General features: G+C 41.2%; 1 protein-coding gene across 1 annotated transcript in view; it reads left to right on the forward strand.

Annotated features, from left to right (window-relative positions):
* MYOZ2 (myozenin 2) overlaps positions 1 to 22,848 on the forward strand; it is a 55,127-nt gene that overhangs the window by 12,206 nt on the left and 20,073 nt on the right. Inside the window, exons 2-3 of the mRNA XM_018562933.1 lie at positions 4,015 to 4,102; positions 19,901 to 20,082. Of these exons, the coding sequence (XP_018418435.1) occupies positions 4,027 to 4,102; positions 19,901 to 20,082 (258 nt within the window). The 5' untranslated portion in view covers positions 4,015 to 4,026. The remainder of the gene's footprint in view (positions 1 to 4,014; positions 4,103 to 19,900; positions 20,083 to 22,848) is intronic.

Below are 22,848 nucleotides of genomic sequence, written 5' to 3' on the forward strand. Positions count from 1 at the left end.
ATTGTAAAGTGCTGCGCAAACTGTTGGCGCTATATAAGTCCTGTATTATAATAATATAACCTCATCCTAGCCGAAACCCACTACCCTTTTTTTTTTTTTACAACTTCCTCATCCAGACCCCATCTGTGTGCTCTTGTGGTTGCACCTATCCTTAAAGAATGGGACTTCACTGCCTATAAACACATACCCTGCAAGCAATGCTTGAAAACCACCTGAAATTGGTAATGCAACAATGCAAAACCATCCTGGTGCAGCAATAAAGGTAAAACGCATGCGGGGAAAATCCCCAAGTTACCACAAAAAGCTACTGTTAGGTGATCAAGCCTTCCTGAGCATGGAGCTGAACCCTAAGTACTCTGTTATTACTGTTCATCTTGGAATTGTAAACAGACAAATGCAGGGATTATCCCAGCAGCAGGCACCTTTCGCTGCTAAGCCATCACCTTCCCCCCATGTTATGAGAGACCAGTTTGCTAATTCTGAAGGCACCATAGAACGCCAAAGAGAATGCCAACTGAAAAAGGGAGACTTCAAATTCCAACTGGCATACCCCAGCAATACACAAAAATAACACTCCAAAATTGTTAACATGACTGAGCCACGCTCATTACACCATCCCTTTAGTACCTGCCACACTAGGAATAATTTTGTGACATCCTCATCTCAATATAGTTTAAACAGAAAAGGCAAGGCTGCCATATACTTGTTGATGGCCGCTGCCGACACCCCATCCCCCTCAGCGTTCGCAAGAACCACAGGAGTAAGTTTATATTGCCCCATCCAACCACACCACTCTACGATTAATACATGAACTCAGACCATCTTCTCTATACCATGGTATATGCTGGCCAAGTAGACCTCACCAGGGAGTTCCTCACCCAGCCTACCACCTGTCAATACAACGTTCCTCAAATGATCATGGGATGGCCTCGTCATCCACCTCCGGGCCAGTTGGTGAAAGTGGTCGCACTGGAATCTAGACAAAGTCTCTTCAACCCCATTTTCTAAGCCTGAGATATGCATAGTTCTAAAGTTAATGTTTCCATGCAGGCAGCCCAAAACTAAATGCCTCAGCAGCTTAACCACCAAAGGGGAAGATGCAGATAGGTTGCTATAGTTAGCACAAATTCACTTCTTTGTTGAAGCTGATGGTCCAGAGCTCCCCAAACCATTGACTCCAGAACAAAAGAGTGAGTTAATCGTCCCATGGAACATCAATTCTTTTAAAACTGCCATGAGCCCCATCCAGAGGCTGATGTTCTTGTGCTTCCAGGAAAGATTCAGTCACACTGACCTCTGCTGTCTGAACTGTTCATTATAGAGCAGTCAAGTGTTGCCCCTAAATACCCTGTGTGCCTCCATGATAGATTCCAGGTAGCAAAAAAGGCCTAAGCATTGTTTTCTGGTGCCCCACCCCCCACTACACTCCCCTTAATCCCAAAGGCTGCAACCAGTTTTGAAAAGTGTAGCGAACCAGTCTGGACCTCCTCCTTCCATCTTCTTCCTTTCTCACTTTTTTTCCCACTTCTCATGCAAGAAACATTCAAGAGGTAGTAAACATATCAATATATTCACAGTTCCCCACCTTCTCTCTCACCTCAGGCTTCAGGTGTGTGCCCAAACACACATATGTACTACTCTTAGTGGAGTCAGAAAAAGGGAGGGGTTTGTCCGTCTCCTTTTCCTTACCTGCCTCTTGAGCGCTCTCCTTTTCTTTCTTTTTGTCCCTATCCTTGACCTCACCTGTAGCTGCCCAATTCTCAACACCCATCCCTGCTGCAGGAGTACCTGAAGCCTCACCCCTTCCCTACCTCCTGGTGTGTATTTGACACTGTACAATTGGTCCAAAAGGGAGCACCTTTCCCACTGAGCCACTAATTACTTCAGACCCACTATCCATTGTAACCCTCTGTCCTCTACGCCCTGTGCAGTGTTCTGCATGACTGAAATGCCCAAGCTGGTCGACTCACCAAAGAGCTGCTGGCATGCAAAAGGTGTTCTAGCTGGCTATACAGCTGAGAAATCAATGTTGATGACTCCCGTTGTGTGGAGGATTCCAATGGACTGGTAGATTTCACTGCATATGCCTCCCATTCAGAGGTTACAGAACTCGATGGCTGGACCTGCAGGGAGGAAAGAAGAGTGGAAACCCCCCACATATCCCCCTGCCTACACTAGACTGGTTCAACATCAAACCATCTTGCCTCTGACCTGCCCTGATAAGTATCGCCCCAGACTGCACTACATGTGGTGGGTTTCCTGCCAAGTTGCTAACCAATCTACCCTTCCACTACCTCACCTGCAGGCAGCAGCATAGTCATCTGAGCAGCAACTACCAGTCCCAGTGCCAACGATGCAATCCGATCAGACATCCCACTAGGAGAGCAAACCGCACTCACACTGCTCTCTTCTTGGTCACTGACAGGTGCTGACAAGTCAAGGTCACTCCCCTGCCCCTGCACATCTGTGGCCAGCAAGGAGTCCTGAAGATCTGTTCCTTTGCCATATCCTGTGTCCTGCCCTACTGACTGGAACCCAGCCTGGGAGAGGAAACTGGGTCCCGTCACCTCTAACTCCCCCCTCCTCTTTGCTTAGCAGCACACTCCTCCTGTTCTCTCTCTTAACTCTGCCTGTGAGGTAGCAGGTTTTGCCAGCAGAAGCAGCTCCAAGCCTCACTGTGCAACATCTCCCTCTGACAGTACTTTCCCCGTCCGGTGGCAACATGGTGCTTGGGCTCTGCCCCCTCCCTTACCAACTGAAGCAGAGTTCAACCTTCTGCTCTGTTCCCTAACGACATCAGGGCTCAGACACTCTGACGGCCTGCTCCTTTTCTTGCAGCCAAATCCAGTAGGAGATGCCTTCGGCCCAATACCCAGTCTGGACCCTGGGCCACCACCTGTTCCAAGATTCTTTGCAGCAGAGTCTCCAAGTCACTGTCCATCCTGGGGCCTAACAGCCTAATCTACCTTGAACTGATTGACTGCCTAAGTATAAGCTGACTTACTCGCTCTTTGCTCTTCCACCACAAAATGGTTCTCTTCCTCACCAAGCTTTAAAGTGACTACCCCCAATCTCCACCCACCAATGCTAACCCACCTATCATTCACTTACCAACCATTTTTACCCTCCTTCTACTCCAAGCAGACCACACCATCTCCTCCCATCCTATTTCCAATACTTACCCTTCCCACAGTTCGGTTTTGATCTGAGCTAGTCATGCCCCTCCTACACCTAGAACTTCAAGGTGGACTAGAATTCAACTCCTAAATGAAACATGTGCACTAGTGCTTCTGATCCTTCCTTTTGAAATTCTTAGCAGCCTGGCTGCCATGCTAACCCAATAAATTCGGTACTTTCTTAGTCACTTACCTAGAACAAGTATGCAAATCAGGAGTTTTAACTTCACTGGCTGCATACATGTTCTAGGTCAGTGACTCAGAAAGTACTCAGGCCAAAGTCTCAGAAAGACAGCAAGCGACAAGGACAGTAATGATTTAATTTAAGGCGACTGTCATTATTTTCATGTAACAAAGACATTCCTGCAAAGCAAGCAATAAATAAATACTTAACTGTCTTGCCGCCTGAACTTTGCTGGGCTAAAATGAAACTTTCTCAATCTTCTGAATTCGACACTTCCAGGAGTGTCAGATATTGCCACACACACACACACACACACATATCGCTGGCAGAAGGAGCCATAACACACAGTGGGGGACGACTAGGCATTTGACAAACCCAGAAGTATGCCAGATGCTAAGGATCTTTCAGTAAGATTATCTGTGCAACCCAAAGGAAATGTGGCACAGGAAGGTATGTGTTATTTGTTTTCTTTCTAGGAATATTGTTTTATTTCACCTATTAAAAATAGTGACAGGGTCATTTTATCTAATCTGACAGCAGTAATCCAGAATCTGATTACAGGTCCCTGTACTATACCCCATTGAGATGTTTATATTATGGCAGTGTACTGTTTTCTTCAGTTAACAATTTTTTTTCTTTTCATTTCTGTTTCAGGGAGAAAATAAAATGTTATCACAGAGTGCCCTACAAAAAGAAAGACAGGCGCAAGCATCAGCCATTATGAAGGAAATCCAAGGATCTGGTACAAACAATTTATACACATTCATGATTGGTTTTTATTAGAAGTCTACTGAATAAGTTGTCTCTGAATGAGTCCGTACACTCTCAGGGTATCAAGCTTTCACTTGGCAGCCAAGCCCTTTGTAGTTGTCTGTTTAGAATCTATTTTCAGATGAACAACTGCTCAAACAGAATGAAGCCGAACAACAGCTGATGGATATTGTAATGGTATTGGCTTTCATCTTTGTGTTTAGTGTTCACCCCATAAACTGTCTTTGTGGTACAGGACCAGTAGGTGACATAATCTAAGTACACATTTCACAGACTGGAAATCTTCAATCTGTGGACAGAATTCAGCCATTGTACCTTGTATTTTCCCTTAGTAGTATTGTCACATCCTGCTTCTAAGGGAAGTAAGTATATATGCCAGAACTTTAGTGGAGCAGAGCCAAAGCTGAAGAGGACAAAATAATGGGTACACAGCAGTACACTTGGGAACACCAAGACATAGATTAATCTCAGGCGTGATTCATTAAGTCAGGGAAAGAATTGGATCAAAGTATAGGGATAGAAAATGCTTGAATGGATGCCGAAAGCAGAATATTACAACAGATCTCTCAAGGAAGGAGATGTGGGCACAGGACTCTTTACACGCTCCAATAACCACTCACAGGCCATCTTTCCTGTGTCAACCAATGATACAACCAGTTATTGTAGACAGTTAAAGATGAACTTTATCCATATCTTTGAAATGACAACAAATACATCTTTAGAAATGTTTACTAATGTCAATCTACAAACACATACTTCTAGATAATGGCAGGCTTTTTATTTTTTGTATACCTTATTTTTCTTTTACTCCCTATTCTTCTCACTGTGGCCATTTTTACTCAGGGCAGATTAATATATCTTCCTTTACCTCCTGGAACTCTTGCACATGTGACTAGGACATGTGACCATGCACATTATCTCAGGGGAGGAAAATGCCTTTCCCTGAGATCACATGAGATTTCGCAGCAATGCTCTGCTGATGCAACCTTCCCAGGATGCAAAGCTTGGGCACAGATTACATTACTAGTGCCCAAGAGGACTAGGAAGTGGAAAAACAATAACTGTGAGTAAAAGAAAAATATGTTTGCTTAACTAATGAATGTAAAATGATTTCAGAGATGGATGCAGAGGTGATTTTTAGTGAAAAAGGGTAAGAGTCAATTTTAAAATCCAAATCCAATCAAAACTTTTGTAAGTATGCATGGTCAGATATTAAGTTGTTGCCGTCTGCCCGTTGTAATGGAATGGACGGATGGCTGAGAGCTCCCAGCGGGTGGACATGTATGTACGTCTTATTTTTCTGCTAGGGGGCGCGCGCGCAAGCAGTACCCTGCAGAAAGTTTTAAACAGCCGGCACCGGTTATTCCATACAAGCGTTTGGGCGGCTCTACAGCCGTCCAATCGCTTGCATGGTGCCAAACATTGTGCACCCCCCTCCACTGCTGCTGCCGGTTATCCTGGGCTTCGCTGTCCCCTGGGTGGGCCCGGGACCAGCACAGCAGCTTCTTATACTAGGAACAGAGGACAGATCAAGATTCTCCACTTGCTGATCTCTCCTCCGTTCTCTGATGGTGGAAGTGATGTGTATTACATCACTCCCGACTTCAGCTGTCATTTTTATGGATGCTATAGCCAGAGAAGAAGCATGGGAAGCAGATCTCTGCTTCATTACCTTCTTTGGGGGTCCCTAGGTGACATTAGGGGACTTAGAGACCCCTGATGTCTCCATAAAAGGCACCAGTCATTGTATATTTGCTATCACATAGGGGGATTCTTAGTCCCCTATGTGATATGAGTGTCAAAGCAAGTGATATGTGATATGAGTGTCAAAGCAAAAGGAGGTGAGGGGGAAATCTGGTAATAAGTGTGTCAGAGGGGATTTCTCTTTACCTTGAAGAGATTTCCTCTCACTTCATATCTAACAGGAAGTGAAGTAAATGTTTCCCAATGGGACACATGACAAAAATACTGACAGCGGTATTAAACATTTCCTACTCTATCTAAAACCAAAAACCTGTTGTTGAGGACATGTTGTTTTAGATACTTCCTGTTTTCCTTGTGTAGTGATTTTCTTGCTTCCTTTTGTGTCTTCCTTGTGTAGTGATTTTCTTGCTTCCTTTTGTGTCTGTCACCTGGGCAGGAAGTAATGGGGACAAAGTTCTAAACCTTTATTCTGTATTAGAAAATGTGTTTTCATTGCATCCCTCTGAGGGGATTTCCTCTAGCATCTTGCTCTGTCTGACACCCAGCAAATTAAAAAGTGATTAGAAATTCTCCACTTGTGTTACCAGGCTGAAGCTGGGCTTTTATTAAAATGTAAACACTTCTAAATTTTTAATTGAAAATGCGTGGTTTAAACTTTCAGTATATATATTGACTTAAAATATGCAGAGTATATAACACATTATAATTTTATTTTTACTTCCACTTGAGTTTAAAAAGTAAGGGAATTCACGAAGCTGCCGAAGCATCTAGCCGTAGCTGCCGAAGCATCTAGCCATAGCTTCGGCCGATCCTTCGGCTAGCTTCGGCCCCAGGACCCCTTCGGTTCAGTAGAACCGAAGGGGTGCTGTACGGGCTATTCACAATAGCCCGTACAGCTCCCGAACGTGGCCGAGCGGCTCAGTCGAGCCGAATGCATATGCATCGGCTCGGCTGAGCCGTGCTGAAAGCCGAAGCTGGCCGAGCGGCCGGCCATTGGCCGGCTGACAGCCTGCTTCTGACAGCTGGGCGGAGCCAGCCATGATCTTACGGCTGGCTCCGGCCACTTGCAGAGAGATCAGCGTCCCTGGTTACCTGCTAACCAGGGACACTGATCTCCAAACATCTAACACTCCCTGGAACCACGGGAGTCTCCTGCTCCCGGCCGCCAAGGAGAGAAACACTGCTGTGTATTTTTTTTCTTTATTCTGACACGGAGCGATGTCAGAGAAACAGCAGTGTTTCTCTCCTGGGCGGCCAGGAGTGGGAGGCTCCCAGAGCGCCCGGGAGAGGTTTTTTTTTTCGTTTTTTTTTTTACGGCAGCAGAGACGCCGGACAATAGGAAACTATTGGGCGGAGCTAGCTGTCACTGCTAGCTCTGCACAATCGTTTTCTATTTACTTTTTTTAAACTTTTTAAACTATTTTTCTGTTCTGCTCGGTCCCTCTGAGGCTCAGAGGCATTCGGCTATTCGCTCACTGCTGAGCATGTTCGGCCGACCAGAAGCCATGTGAAGCAAGCCGATGTACGGCTGATTTCAGCCGATGTACGGCTGAAATCAGCCGTACCAGCCTGAAGTGAATAGCCAAACAGTGTTCGGCTCAATCACTTGGGGTCGGTTGTTCACTCGGCTGCCCTCGGCAGCTTAGTGAATAGACCCGTAAGTCTAGTTGAAACCATTTTCCAGAGAGCTACCACAGAACCAGCCAAGCAGCTGGCACTTGCAAGTGTATTGGCCAGGTAACTGGGGCCTAGTGAGGCAAGCAGTTGACAGGAAATTGGGGTTTAATAGTACATCCTCCTGATGGTTTCCACGCAGTTACCTCTGCCATGGCTTCCTTCGATATTCCGATCTGGATCTTACTGCTCATTAACTTGTACCCATTCCTTCTATGTTGTTTCCTCTAGTTCTTCTACCTCTCCAAATTCCTCTCTCGTGTCCAGGCATGAGCATAAGCACCTGCCTTTATGCCATTAGATACATCATGCCCCTGGCTTTGTCTAAATATATACTCATATCAGTTATTTCTGGTTTGGCCTCCTTTTTAAAGTACAGCTAATTCCACACTCTGGTTCCCCATTGTAGCATTTATTAGCTCATGGCTGATCTTAGATTGACTTTGCTATTGACCCTGCCTGCCCTAGACTCCCCCTAACTCAACTTGCAATGACTTCTCTGAAACTCCTGACTTCACCCTTGCTCTTCTTATCTTATCACTTGGCACCATCCATGCCTGGCTGTATTTGACCCTTGCTAGTTAATCTATTACACTCTGGCACTTTGTTACCCTTCTGCCCAGTCTCTGGAAACTTGGTCTGCTCAATAGCCTTCACCTACTGCTGCTGAATTATAGCTCTATAATCTGCTGCATACATTTCGCATTGGTGTACCAGAGTATGTACATAAAGCAACCCATAGGAGTAACTGCAAAAGATTAACAGGGCTATTCACAAAAGGGTGAAGAGTTTGGAGAAGGCAGGAGAAGTGAACAATCTAGGCCAAAATACCTGATTTGCAAAAATTCTCTAATTCAGATCACTTTCCAGTTCAGCTATGTTGTCCTAGATTGTACACGTTTCCTGCCTTGTCCAAACTCTTCATCCTTTTGTGAATAGACCTGTAAGACTTTTGGAGCAGTGTTTATTGAACTGGATCAAGTTTCGGTATATTTTAGCAGTTTTTGGCATTGTAAAACTAACTAGTAGCCTAGTAGTAAGATTTACCCACCAGAGAGTCTGTCCTGCACTCTTACCTGCAGCCACAATCATGTTTTCTCAACTCAGTTCAGGCCAAACCATGTAGCCAGTCTATCTAGTCATCCACAGAAATGAATGTACTGAATTTGCCTTGCATTTGAAACCTGCTTCAAATGCAAATGATTCACTTTTTATTGATATTTTGTTTATCTGGATGACCATTAAGGTGCTATGTTTGACCTGCTTTGCATTTCATTGTCAGCAGGATGTTCTGAGTTTTGTCCCAAAGACCAAAATGTCATGCTAACTAAGCGCAAAGTTTTATCTATGTTTTGTGCCTTTTTTGAACTCTTCTTGCAACATATTTATGTTTGCTACTCACTGCACATGTTTTTGCAACATTTCACATAATTTCTCAGCTACACAGTAACTACATCCATTGCGACATTGAACACCCTCCAAACTGTCGCACATTCTAGAAGTCCTCCTGAGCACTTCTTAAAGTATTGCAATGCAAAGATAACTCAGCTTCATTGAGGTTCTCTTCAAGCTTGCTACAGTTTAGAGACAGGAACAGTTTAGAGACAATTCTCTTTATGAAGGCATTTAAGAATGAAACAAACTATAATAATAAATATGTTGTTATATGCACAAGAAATCACTTAAGCAACATTTTAACCACTTGCTGACTGGTGTGTTAAACCCCCTTCTTGTCCAGGCAATTTTTCAGTATTCAGCGCTGCAGTACCTTGACTGACATTTATTCCGTCATGCAACGCTGTACTGAAATGAATTTTATACCATTTTTTGGGGATAAATAGAGCTTTCTTTTGGTGGTATTTAATCATCACTGGGTTTTTTTCATGTTTTACGAGATAATGAGAAAAGTACCGAACATTTAGAAAAAAAAACTGTCTTTTCTACGATATGTTATAAAACATTTATCAGTACCCAATTTTTCAGTAAAATATTAAAGATGGGAAGATGGGGTCACGTCGGGTAAATAGACACCAAACATGTCAAGCTTTAAAATTGCGGGCGCCCCCAAAAACGCATTAAACTACCATGCCTAAAATTGGCCATAGGTCACGCTTTAAAAGCTTTTACAGCTGATCATTTTAGTGTTATCAGTGATTAATGGCCCTAAAATGATTGCTCTCTCTGCAGCATTCGCGTGATATGTAACATGTGCGGCATAATCGTTTTCGCACGTAGGCACACCCGATGCATATTTATGTTTATAAATGCATGCACGTGGGGGCAGGGGAATTAAAACTTTTCTTTTTTTTGTATATGAGACTTTCATTTTTTTTAAAAATTTTTACACTTAACTTGATTGCTATCACATAGGGGGATAAAAATCCCTCTATGTGATAGCAAAAAAAAACAATGACAGGTCCTCTTTATGGAGACATCAGGGGTCTCTAAGGCCCCTAATGTCACCTGGGGACCCCCAAAGAAGCTGATGAAGCAGAGATCTGCTTCACCGGCTTCTTCTATGGCTAGCAGCCAGAGAAATGACAGCTAAAGGCGGAAGTTCTCATTGTAATGACAGATCAGCGTCCCCTGGTTACAAGGTAACCAGGGGACGCTGATTTGTCATTGCAAGTGAGATCACTGCTGGCTCCGCCCAGCTGTCAATAGCAGGCTTTCGGCTCGACTGAGCCACTCGGCCCACTTCGGGAGCTGTTCGGGCTATAGTGAAGAGCCCGTACAGCAGCCCTTCGGTTTTACTGAACCGAAGGGCACAGGGAGCCGAAGCTAGCCGAAGGATCAGCCGGTGCTACGGCTGATCCTTCGGCTAGCTTTGTTAGTAAATCTTTATATTCTACTACTGCATTGTATGTCTTTATGCTGGCTTTGATGCATTTCTTACTATTATTTATTTATTTATTTAGTTAACTATTACCTTTTGTAGATGGTTTTCATGACTTAAATGAAGATGCTAGCTGGCATTAGATCAGATCATGTAATTCCTCTGGCATGTACAAAAACATGGGTCAGTCCCACCCTTGTACAAGGTTGCCTCACTGCATGTGAAGGGAGTACATTCCATTTTAACTTGAGTACATATTTTACATTTCTTGGTTTTCTCAGGAGGAATAATATCAATGCCAAGCTGAAACTGTGAAATTTTGAAATAGACATCAGAAAATATTGTCAGCTTCAAATAGCTTCACAAAACCTTTTTTAATCAAATAAAAGGTGCTAGAATTATGATATGAATTATTATGTTGTGAAATAAGTTACAAAGCTGAACATATTATTAAATCAAAGTTGGTACAATTCATCTCAGTTGTGTATGTACAGTATGTATACATACATGAAACCGTTCAAAGGGCTCTTGCTTGGGTAAATTACAACTGCTAGCTATGATATAGTGAGGCTGATATTTCAGGGAACCAATCATGTAAAAATCAAAGTCCTGTTTACTTACTTTATCTGCACATGACTGAATATTGAGTGAATATTCACACAATTTATTGCGTGAAGATTCTCAACTTTAGTTTAGTAAATCCGCTGTGTGAATGATGGCATGTTTTTTCATTGAGGAATAACTTACATAGTCAGTTATAGGCCTAATTCAATTAATTATAAAATGTAACATATGTGGTATTTTCATTTTCATGAGTTATTTGCATTTTGTAATTTGAATGTTTGTGTTTCACACAAATCGGTGTGTTTAAAAAAAAAAAAAAGTATTTTAATTGTAAATGTCAGATTACAAAGTTGGGTTTACATATGGGTTTTAGTTAGATGTCTAGGAGAGAAGCAAATAGAGGTGGCAAACAAATATTGCTATGGGAGATAAACTAATTTATGAGAAAAAAAGGCTTTAAAGCAAACCTGACCTGGCATGACATGTCTCAGTAACAGCATTATTGAACTAGCTAGGCTTGTCTTCAAATCAGTCCGCTAGCTTGTCTTCAAATCAGTCCGCTAGTACTTCTGTCCTAAAGCACCAGGGTCCCCAGTTTGAATCCCGGTCAGGGCGCTATCTGCATGGAGTTTGCATCTTGTGCGCTTTCATTCATTTCTTCTGGTTTCCATGCTCCAAAAATATGCTGATAGGTTATTTGGCTCATGTTTAAATATGTATCTATGTGAGATAAGGACCTTGGATTGTAAGCTCCTTGAGGGCAAAGACTGAAGTGAATGTGCAGTATGTAAAGCACTGTGTACATAGTTGGCACTATATACAGTGAATATAAAAAAAGTCTACACACACCTTTAAAAATGGCGGATTTTTGAGATGTAAAAAATCAGAGCAAGATAAATAATTTCAGAATTTTTTCCACCTTTAATGTGACCTATATTCTCTGCAATTCAATTAAAAACAAACTGAAATCTTTAAAGGGGAAAAAATAAAAAAACTTACAATAACATGGTTGCATAAATATGCACACCCTTAAACTAATACTTGGTTGAAGCACCTTTTGATTTTATGACAGCTTTCACTCTTTTGGGGTAAGAGTCTATAAGCATGGCATATCTTGCCTTGGGAATCTTTGCCCACTCTTCCTTTTGCAAAAGTGCTCCAAATCTGTCAGATTGAGAGGGCATCTTCTTTTGTGCTTAACCCTCTTCAGGTCACCCCACAGATTTTCAAGTGGATTCAGGTCCGGGCTATGGCTGGGTCATACCCAAACTTTGACTTTCTTCTGGTGAAGCTGTTCTTTTGTTGATTTGGAGGTATGCTTTGGGTTGTTGTCATGCTGAAGGGTGAAATTCCTCTTCAGCTTTTTAGCAGAGGCCTAAAGGTTTTGTGCCAAAATTGACTGATATTTGGAACTGTTCATAAGTCCGTCCTCCTTGATTAAAGCCTCAGTTCCAGCTGGAGAAAAACAGTTCCAAAACATAATACTGCCATGACCATGCTTAACTGTGGGTATGGTGTTCTTATGGAGATGCACAATATTGTTTTTACACCAAACATACTTTTTGGAATTATAGCCAAAAAGTTTAATCTTGCTCTCATCAGACCATAACACATTTTCCTTTTTTTTGCAAAATGTAACTGGGCTTGGATGTTTTTCTTAATAAGAAAAGGCTCACTGCAGCCCAGACAAATGAAGAATACGTGAGATTGTTGTTACATGTAGTACACAACCAGTACTTGCCATACATTCCTGAAGTTCTTTATTGTTGCTGTAGGCCTCTTGGCAGGCTCCCGGACCAGTTTTCGTCTGGTCCCCACTGGTCCCCACTTCTCCCCACTTGTTGATGACTGTCTTCAATGTGTTCCATGGTATATCTAATGCCTTGGAATTTTTGTTTTATACCCTTCTCCTGACTGATACCTTCCAGCAATGAGATCTCTTTGATGCTTTGTAACCTCTCTGCGGACCCATTCTTTTGCTGTAAGAGTAAATGAGTACAGAGTAAAAGTCAGAAAAGTCAGACTAAACAGGTGAACTTTACATGGGCTTAATCAGAGTCACTTTAGTTAATGGCAGGTGTGTACTATTTAACATCAGTCTGAACGTGATTGGTTAATTCTGAACACAGTCACATCCCTAATTATAAGAGGATGTGTACACTTATGCAGCCACATTATTTTATTTTTTTAATTTTTTCCCCACTTAACAATTTCAGTTTGTTTTTTAATTGAATGTCATGGATTATAGGTCACATTTAAGGTGGAAAAATTCAGAAGTGATTCAAACATTTTTACAGGAGTGTGTAGACTTTTTATATCCACTGTAAATACCCATAATAAATGAATAAACCAATCATTTATAATGGACTTTGGACTTTAGATGGCATTTCCATTAATTTCTATAGGCTTGGAGTCACACATGAGCAGTGATGTACAGGCACTCAGCTCTTCTTGTGCGCAAAATGAGAGCATCTGCATCCAAGGCCTATATATCAAGTCAGTTTTCTGGTGAAGGAGAAGACATTTCTGAATTATTTTAACAAAAGAAAAGTTGCACTTAAAGCGCAGTCGATGTGTTTATTGGATAACATAATTAGCTTGCTTATTGTATTCACTTGTTGCATAGAATTGCTCTGCTTGGGGCATAAGCTGGCATCTACTTGAACCAAGTCTTGCAATATGGGAGCCTCCAGACATTGTCTTTAATTTTTAGGGTTCTTTGGAAGCCTCTGTACCAAAAGGAGTAAGTGGAGGTAGGTTGTAAGCCTATTTATAACCATTTTCTTAGATTTGGATAGAGTGGGAAAGATTTTGTCAGGTTCTTAGTTTCTGTCTGTGACCCCATTGGGGAGATTTTACCTAATTCTCTGTCCCTGTGATGGCCATACAAGAAATGGGTTGTGCCGTTGTTACAATGACAGGAAGGAACAGACAGCAATAAAAACATTGTTCTAACACTTGTTTACTTTGTTATAAATGTGTTGTTGTCTGTGTGCTCACTGGACATTTCTAATGACTTCCTGTCCTGACAAGCATGAGAGCAAATCTTCCCAATAGAGACACAGGCAGCAATGAAAACCTAAGAAAGGCTCTAACCCCTCTCTGTTCTATTCAGAACGAAATAAAAAATGTTGGGCTTTCGTCACACTGCTTTTGCAATAAAGAATTTCTTATGCATAACAGAAACCTTCACTTACTCCTGTTGATGGAGAGTCTTCCAAAGAACCCGAAAATGTAAAGACAATACCTAGAGGCCCCCATATTAATAGACTTGGTGCAAGTGGATCACAGCTCATGTCCCAACCAGTTGTCAGTAGCTGCATCTTCTGCACCTAAGGCACTGTAGTCCCACCATTCCCATTAGCTATACATTAACACAATTATGTCCTACTAACTCCAAAAGATTATTGCTGTGTAATTAATCACAAGTGTGCAACAAAATTGTTAAATATAGATATTGTGAAGTTTCATAAAAAATCCTCCATACAGCTTAGCCTTAGTAGGGTTCATTGTACTTCTCAAACTCATCATTTCATTTACAGCATATTTTACAGGCCATCCCATATAATAGTATCAGTGATTCATCATTGCTCATTCACTTAGTACATCATCCTGTTGCTGTGGAGTAGATATGCTCCATGGCAACCTCTAAAAGCAGCTGGCTTGATTTCTTTACATGTACCAAATTTTATTAAACATCCTCCCGTCAATTTGTTGGTCAATAGGACAATATTTTACTGGAACAGTGCTCACCTTGATGACCCTGAGTTTATGAATATATTCATGTGACATCGCTGTCACCAATGGAAAACACATGACAGAATTCCTTTCCAAGAAGGTTGCCTCCTTGGATTAACCTCTGCTGGCACTTCTAAGTCCTTCTAATGTAGTACTGTCGAAACAAGTGTATGCTTTCATTATATATTGTTGGAAGTATAATATAAATATATGTATATTAATTTAAGCAATAATAATTTACATAGCACTTTCATGGTGAGGATTTTGTGTCAATTGAGAAATAAAACTGCTCATCTAACAATAAGCATGCAACTTACTGCTTTCTGCTACCCTAGGCTAATGCCACAAGTTTTATACAGAAAATACAATAGGAATATTTTAAGGATTTGACTTTTAGTATTTGTAGAGTTATTCTTTTACATTACAATGATTATGAAATTGTGCAGTGGCCCACTTTTCTTACACATCAAACACATAATGATTTTCTACATCTCTGATATTCAGGTAAGCCTTTACTATGTCCATACAGTGCAAACAAATGCTGTTACTGTTCAAAATACACCATAAAGTGACCTCTCACCACTTTCCCCAGCGAAATGACACTGGGGTCCTCCAGTAATTACTTTAAATGTAAAGTTGTTTGTGCATAGGGCAGGATATGCATACCCACTCCCCACATGACAATGCTAGGATCTGTTAATACACTTTTCAGGCAATGAGTACGAAATTGTGGAAGGCAAGAAGGAGTGTATATGTGTGCACCATACACCCATATGTGGTGCAATTGGAACTGGGCGGCATGCAGTGAGGATTGGACCTTGTGATACCTGTTGTACAACATCAGTGTTAGCATGCCTTGATTCCCTTTAATCCCATTAAGGTGGAAGGCAAGGTAAAATGTTACAGCTTCAGGTGCTATTTACTCCAATAGGGAGGCAATTCATGAAAAACATTATGCTAATTGGTTAATATTTCATTTGTACTTTGCAAAGTCAGAAATAAGGCAGCAACTATTGCTGACTTTTTTCTTTTAAAGCTACATGCTCCAGGACTGTCATCCTGATCCTGGCTTCGCTACCTAGGGAATCACTGGTCGAGAACAAGCATATAGCCAGTGAAATCTGAAATGTGTAAACTTTCATTCTGCTTATTTGATCCAGGTCAGTAACTGTGTAGTGATGCTGGGCTCGGGTCGACAGCACCGGGAATAATAGTCCATATATCTATCTTCATCATTTCCACCACTTTAACTTTGTAGCCTTGGTAAAGATAAAGTTTACAAAATAGAATCTGTCCAGTGGCATAACATGCTTCTGGAATGTATGTCACACAAATCCTTGTTCTGGTAAAAAGGAATGTAGTTTTACAGTCAGCTCGGAGTAAAGGATCAGCCCAGGAAAAGCACATTTTCCTGCAAGGTTCTTAGTAATCCCACAAAAGGCTGGCATAAACACACTTGTTTAGTGCACATTGAAAAATGTTGCTACCTTTGCTATAAGACTGGGTAGTGTGGGAACAGACCTATTAGCAATGCCTTTATTATTAATCAGTTTCCTTCAAACACAGCTAGCCATAAAGAAACAATTGCATCCTGTTTCTCATGTTCTACTGAATTGGGGCAGATATGTAACTAGCTATGTAAGTTATTTCACTAAGACCAAGGTACAGTAGATAAAAGTGCCAAACAGATGATTGGTCTTTCTGATGACTTATTGTGAATGACCATTAAAAAAAAAAAACACGGTCAGAAAAAAAATTGGACCGAACCGCAGACATTGATGTGCCTTGCGTTCCCGTGTGGCCGATCGCATTGCAGCCGGAGGGCGTGGCCACGGTGCCATTGAGGTCAGTGCACCGTCATGCCCCCTCGCGCTCCACAACAAAGTGAGCCGGCTGCAGTGCGATCCAGTCGTTCCGGCCAGAATCAGACCCCACACAAAAGTGGGTTTCCCATTCACATTGAAGTGCCATCTTCTTATCAAGATTCCCTCTTCAAATCAGAGTCACCCTTTGTATCAGGAGCCCCCTTCACCTCAGTCTTCATTGCCCCCTTCACATTACAGTCCCACTACCACAAAATTTTGAGGCACCCCCCTGAGCAGGCCAGGTGGTACACCAGTGTGCCACAGCAACCTGATTGAATCTACAAAATGGCAGCCGGCTCTCATAGTCTGCCTGTTACCCTGAAAGCTAATTCTTGATTGGTTCCCAGGGATGTTACTAGGATTGTGACGACCTGAGGCACCCTTAAACTGGCCATACTCTGTTGTGTTGTTATCGTTCAGCCTGCGGGCTGAACAAAATCTGACACTAAACAGTGTGGATGGACAAATCTCCCTCACCTCTCAGTCCACAAAATTGCTGTGTGTTGTCAGCCCACCAGGAATTAGTAGCTGAATGCATTCCTACCACAGCTTTCTGTATTTGCAGGGTCTTTAAAGGTTGACATGGGGAAATGTGCATGTAATGTAGGACATAAGTCTTTTTTATTTTGCCTTTACATACACTTTAACCTCATATACACTGCCTTGACTTCATTGTCAAGTCACACAGCTACCCCTACCAGGTCCTAGAACTACAAACAATGGACAGATGTTGTTGTGGTAGAGACGTCTGTCTGCAATGAGCTAAAGCCTAATCAAACAGCATTTGTCCAAACTGATGTATTAAGCTCATTGGCTCTCAGGAATGACCCTTAGCAACCCTACAAAGTTTTGGTGGTAAAACAAGCTGCAGATGAAGCAGGTTTTTGTTGACCTCCATAGCGCATCTCTGAGCCAAAACCCCCTTTATCAAAACAGCTGCGGGATGTGTTTATTATACTTCAGCAGACACTCCTTTACTGTCAATTATTTGAATCATATCTGTGTTTCTCATATCTGTATATCTATATATAATTTTATACATTTTCAATCAGAAGAAAACTGTTTTCAAAACAGAATTTTGTTTTTAGACCAAGAGTAGTAGGCTGCTGTATGGAAATAAATATTATCACTGACCACAGGCCAGACCATGCCACTCTCATATCTGTGTGAAACAAACTTCTCATTTCCATTCCTGAATTACCAGGAATAAAAACAAAATCAAGTATGTTGTCTTCCCAACTGCTTTGGCAGGCAGCCATGGAAAATGTGTGTGATCTTGCTTGATGTAGACATGATGACGGTATTTGCCCTGACCACATGACTGGCATCTGCTCGAGGTGCCAGTAGTTATGGCATGTGTAGGCTTCTGTTGTGCTCCTGACATTGATTAGGACTTGACGGGAATAAGAACAGATTTGATTTAAGAATGCAGTTTTGGAAATGTGTCAAGGCAGATAGTTACATAATGCAATTTCATTATCTAAATGGATGACTTTTTTCTTCTAATAGTTAGGAAACCAGTAACTTTACAAAATAAATAAAGGAAAGTTTTAAGCAAAACTGATGCTTCATTTAGTTTTAGTTTTTGGCATGTTGAATCACTTTTTGGGTGTGCACATATGTCTCAAACACCAACGGTGGGATTTTCTCACCATATTTTTCAGTACCAACCAATTTCCACAGCCTTTAACAGCCAAATGATGGTGTCACAGACTTCCAACAGAATCTCCATAACGCACAGTTGATAACTGGTACATACAATGGGGTGTAACACATTTGTTATTGTCTTGAGGGAGGAAGGAGCCACAAACTACTACTTGGAAATCCCAGCACCCGTAGTCTCCAGAGGAATAAAAATCCAGCATATAATTAAATCTTTCAGAGTTAAAATAAAAATATAATTTTGACCTTTAAATTTCACTTGTCCTCTATTGTTAGTATGATCATTAAAAATCACAGTAAGTTGAAATTCCAGTTGAAATTGCAGTTCTCGGTGTAAACTGGAATTTCAACCATATTTTATTTTACATTTTTTTATGAATAGAGAGAAGAATTAGAACCTCTGTGTGGTTTTTTTATTGCTGTCATGTTTCCCTTGCTATGATTTTCCCTCGCTTCCTGTCCTGGTATCACCCCTGTGATGAGGAGTCATTTCTAAAATGAGATGCAAACCACTTCTCAGCTGACCACAAATCTAGCATTTCTCCATTAACCACCAGTGGAAGGGAGCACTTCACTACTAACCACCAATGTAGGTGAGCACCTTACCAATGACCACCAGTAAAATGGAGAATTTCTCCACTGACCACCAATGTAAAGGAGAACATCACCACTGACCATACATGTAAGAAAGCAGTTATACACCACCAATGTGCAGGAGCACTACACTGACCAGCAATGTAAGTAGAACCTCTCCCCTGACTAGAATTTCCTCACTGACCACCCATGTAAGGGAGTTTTACACCACTGAACACCATTGTAAAGGGGAGCATTTCTTCTTATAGCCACAATATAAGAGAGCACAAAACAGACCACCAATGTACAGGGGGACTGTACCAACTAGCAAAGTAAGGTGGCACCAAACTGACCACCCATGCATTGAGCACGTTACTACTGATTACCAATATAAAGAAGCATTTCTACACTGACCAACATTTCACTGGCGTACTACATTGACCTGCAATGTAAGGTAGCACTTTACTTACCAGCAATGTAAGTGGACATTTCTTGAGCAACCACTAGTGTAAGTGAATGCTGCAATTTTCACTGCCTGTGTTTCTTTTCCGACTATTAGGGTTTGCTTTATTTGTTGCTGAAAATAGATTTGATTATAATTAATTATAGAGCTATATAGAAATGATAGAGCAGGGGGTGTTTAAAATGACCTATCATGGGTGTTAAATGCCACATTCATTATTCTTTTATTTATTATAATAACTCTGACTTGCTAATCACCCTTACACTGCAAGCTGAAAATATAATCATTTTTGGCAAGGGTTTCCTGATACCTGAAAATGAATTACAGGGATTCTCTAGAGCAAGCAGGTTGATGAAGTCTGAGTTATAGTTTATATGTCAAATGAGTGACTCAATTCCGATTGAACGTTTTCTGCATGGTGAAGGTACAAACATTAGAACATAAATCATTTAATGCACTGAAGTAGGTGTCATTTGATAATCTGTTTCTTTTGAACAGACAAATCTTTGAATGAAATATTGTCATAAATATCAGTCAAGTAATATATGACAACAGTCAAGTAATGTATGACTCCTAACTCTTGCAGTAGCATCAGAATGTCCCTCCTACCACGACAAGGGCCCTGCAGTCTAATAATGAAGCAACTAATAGTCTCAGAGAGAATAAATGTGTGTTTCTGTGTTTTTGCAGAGTCGGATAGCCTTCACTTTGGAAAAAAGATCAGTGTGCCTAAAGACATCATGTTGGAGGAACTGTCTCTGGTAAGCAACCGAGGGGCAAGGCTTTTTAAGATGCGACAAAGGAGATCTGACAAGTACACTTATGAAAACTTTCCATATGAAATGAGGCCACAGACACAGACAAATATAAGTGTAAGTACCAGCTTTGAGGTTAAAAATAGTTTACAAAAAGTAACTTTTGTTCTTTTGTTCAATAGTTGTATTAAAAGCAGCATCAATCTTTGCATGGCTTCCATCTGTCTGTCATTTGAAGGGAGTGTCCCTATTTTGAAACTAATTACCTCTGTCCTTCTTTCTGTCCCTCATTTTGGTCTGATGTATTAAACTCTATAAATATTTACTATTTAACTACCTAAACTGTTATATAACACTAGATATTTCATCCAACCGCTAAATTATTGCATTATATTTATTTATTATAAAAAGCCAGTAAAATGACACCTGGTTCTGCCTCTCTAAAACCAGAGCCAGCTGTGTCCACCCCCTCCTCCGTCCATCCCTCCAGTCAGCGCTGAGGGGAATGGAGAGGGGAAGGGGGAATCCCTGTGGGGAGCGGCAACTGACAGTCACCAATCTCTGCAGGGAGAAGATCGGGAACTCAGCAATTGGCAGTATGTGTTCGCTGAGTTCCAGATCAATAGAGCCGACGTGTGACAACTTCAGTGTCACACATGGGCTCTAATTATGGGGATGAGTGTATTTCACTCACCCCATATTTCTGCTTTAACTTATATAAGATGGATATTCCTGCATGACCAATAATTACACAGAAAGAAGCCGCCTCATTGGCTCTGGTGTCTACAGGTAAGTGCCTACTGTGCCTTGTTGTAAATACAGTCCTGGCTGCAACACTGCTCTTTTCAAGGCAAGGGACATTGTGTGTGAGGACCTCAAGGGGTATTGCAGTCACAAAGTGGTTAAACAGGGAATGTTAATCCATTTCCCAATTTGCAGATAACTGGTTAGGAACATTTACAAATTGGTATCGGAAAAACAAGATTTAAAATATGGACCAGCAAAGACCCTTATCTAAATCACCACAGATTACCTTTAAATCCTTTGCATCCAGTGCTTATGGAATGGAGCGGACTGCAGCATTCAGCAGTTGAAGGTACAAGTAGTACCTGCATCTTATGGGCCACCAATAAATAGTTTTTCTTTTGCCTGACCTTAAAAACTCATATTGATAACCAGCAGATTTCCATGAACAAGCAGGGATTACGTGAAGTATTTCAACACCAGCAACCCGCTTAGTACAGTTTCTTTGGAAGCCAACACAAACAGTTGCCTTGGAAACTTAAGAAAATGCAATGGCAATTTTTTTTTTTTTTAAATCTGAAAGACCACCTTAACAACATGAATCTCCTAGGAAACTAAGACAATCATCAGATTAGCAAGAAGTGTACTAAGGGACAAAATATCAGCTTTTTGAAACAGGATTTTATCTACACTACTGCCAATTGGTTGACTAAAACAGAAAATGCTGGAAAACAGTTTAGACTACTTTCAACTTAGTTGTTCAGCTGTTTGATGTTTTTACTTGTTTTGTAAAGTAGATCTTTGAATTTCACTTAACTTTTTTTAAATAATAGAAGTTTATTAATTTTCAACAAAACAGGACAGTACAAACAAGCAAGGAATGGCCATATAATAATACAAAATGAGTCTTTCTACAACAAAATCAGTTAAGAGCATTTAAGAATAACATTTACATTCTAGGAGCATGGCTATAGTAACGGTTTGTAAGGTCTTCCAAAAAAAAAAAACTACCAAAGCAGTTGAGCAGACCAGAAACAGAAAGAAGAGAGAACAGAAGACAGAAAAGAGTCGAAGAAAAGGGAGAAGGGAAGGAAGAGAAGGAAAGGGGCAAAAAAGTAAGATTTCCACCAGGAAAAGGGTGCCTAAAGTCCGACACAATGGCTAACAGTCATTAACACAAATATTTTGAAAAGAGTCCGACCTCTGAAAGGCTATCCAAATACTCCATGTAACGGTGTATTGCTCAAATTTGTCATGCAGATGAGCCATCATGTGTTGCAATCAGAACATTTCAGCAATCCTGAACAGAGGGTACTAGAGAAGTTTTCCAATGCATTGGAATCACAACTCTAGAACCATAAAAATAAAATAAAAAAGCATGAGAAACCTTTTTAGGATAGAGCCAGGGAGTAGAGAGATGAGGAATATTTCAGCTGTAGGCCCAGTAACCGGCCCAAAAATGTCAAAGAGCTAGGACCAGAAGGCAAATATGGGTAGCCACGTCCACCAAATGTGTAGCAGTGTTCCCTGTGCAAAGTGGCACCACCAGCACCTGTCCGATATTGTCTTAAAGATGTTATGCAAAGTCACAGGAACTCCGTACCACCATATAAGTATTATATAGTTTTTCTCTTGCACCGAGGAGGCAATATTAAGTTTATGCATCAATGTGAATATTTTAAGACACTCAGGACAAAACTACGCTGAAGTTCAAAGTGAGTGAGACCCAGTCCCCCCAAAAGTTTTTGTCTTACCAAAATTTCAAAGTGCAAGTGGGGTACAGAGCAGGCCCATAGGTACCGAAGCATAGTGGAATGCAGTTTGGAGAAAAAAAATTTAGGAACAGAGATGGGCAAGTTCGGAAAAATGTACAAGAAGCATGGCAACACATCCAAGCATAAGAGCCAAAGAGTGCTTGGCAGTGGACCATTCATTACGTGAATCTCCTTGGAGGTGCACTGGAGTAGTGGGACATAACTGAGGTTATATAATTTAGAAACATCCATATCCAGGGATATGGACCTGTAGGTATTTAATTAAGCCCATGGCCCATTGAAAGGGAAAGGAGGTGAAAAGGGCATGTTGCTTCGCAAGCGGGAAAGTCACATTCAGGGCAACAGATTGTTGAGTATTAACCTT

This window comes from Nanorana parkeri, unplaced genomic scaffold (assembly GCF_000935625.1).
Source record: "Nanorana parkeri isolate BGI_ZX_2015 unplaced genomic scaffold, ASM93562v1 scaffold614, whole genome shotgun sequence".
NCBI classification, from domain to species: Eukaryota; Metazoa; Chordata; class Amphibia; order Anura; family Dicroglossidae; genus Nanorana; species Nanorana parkeri.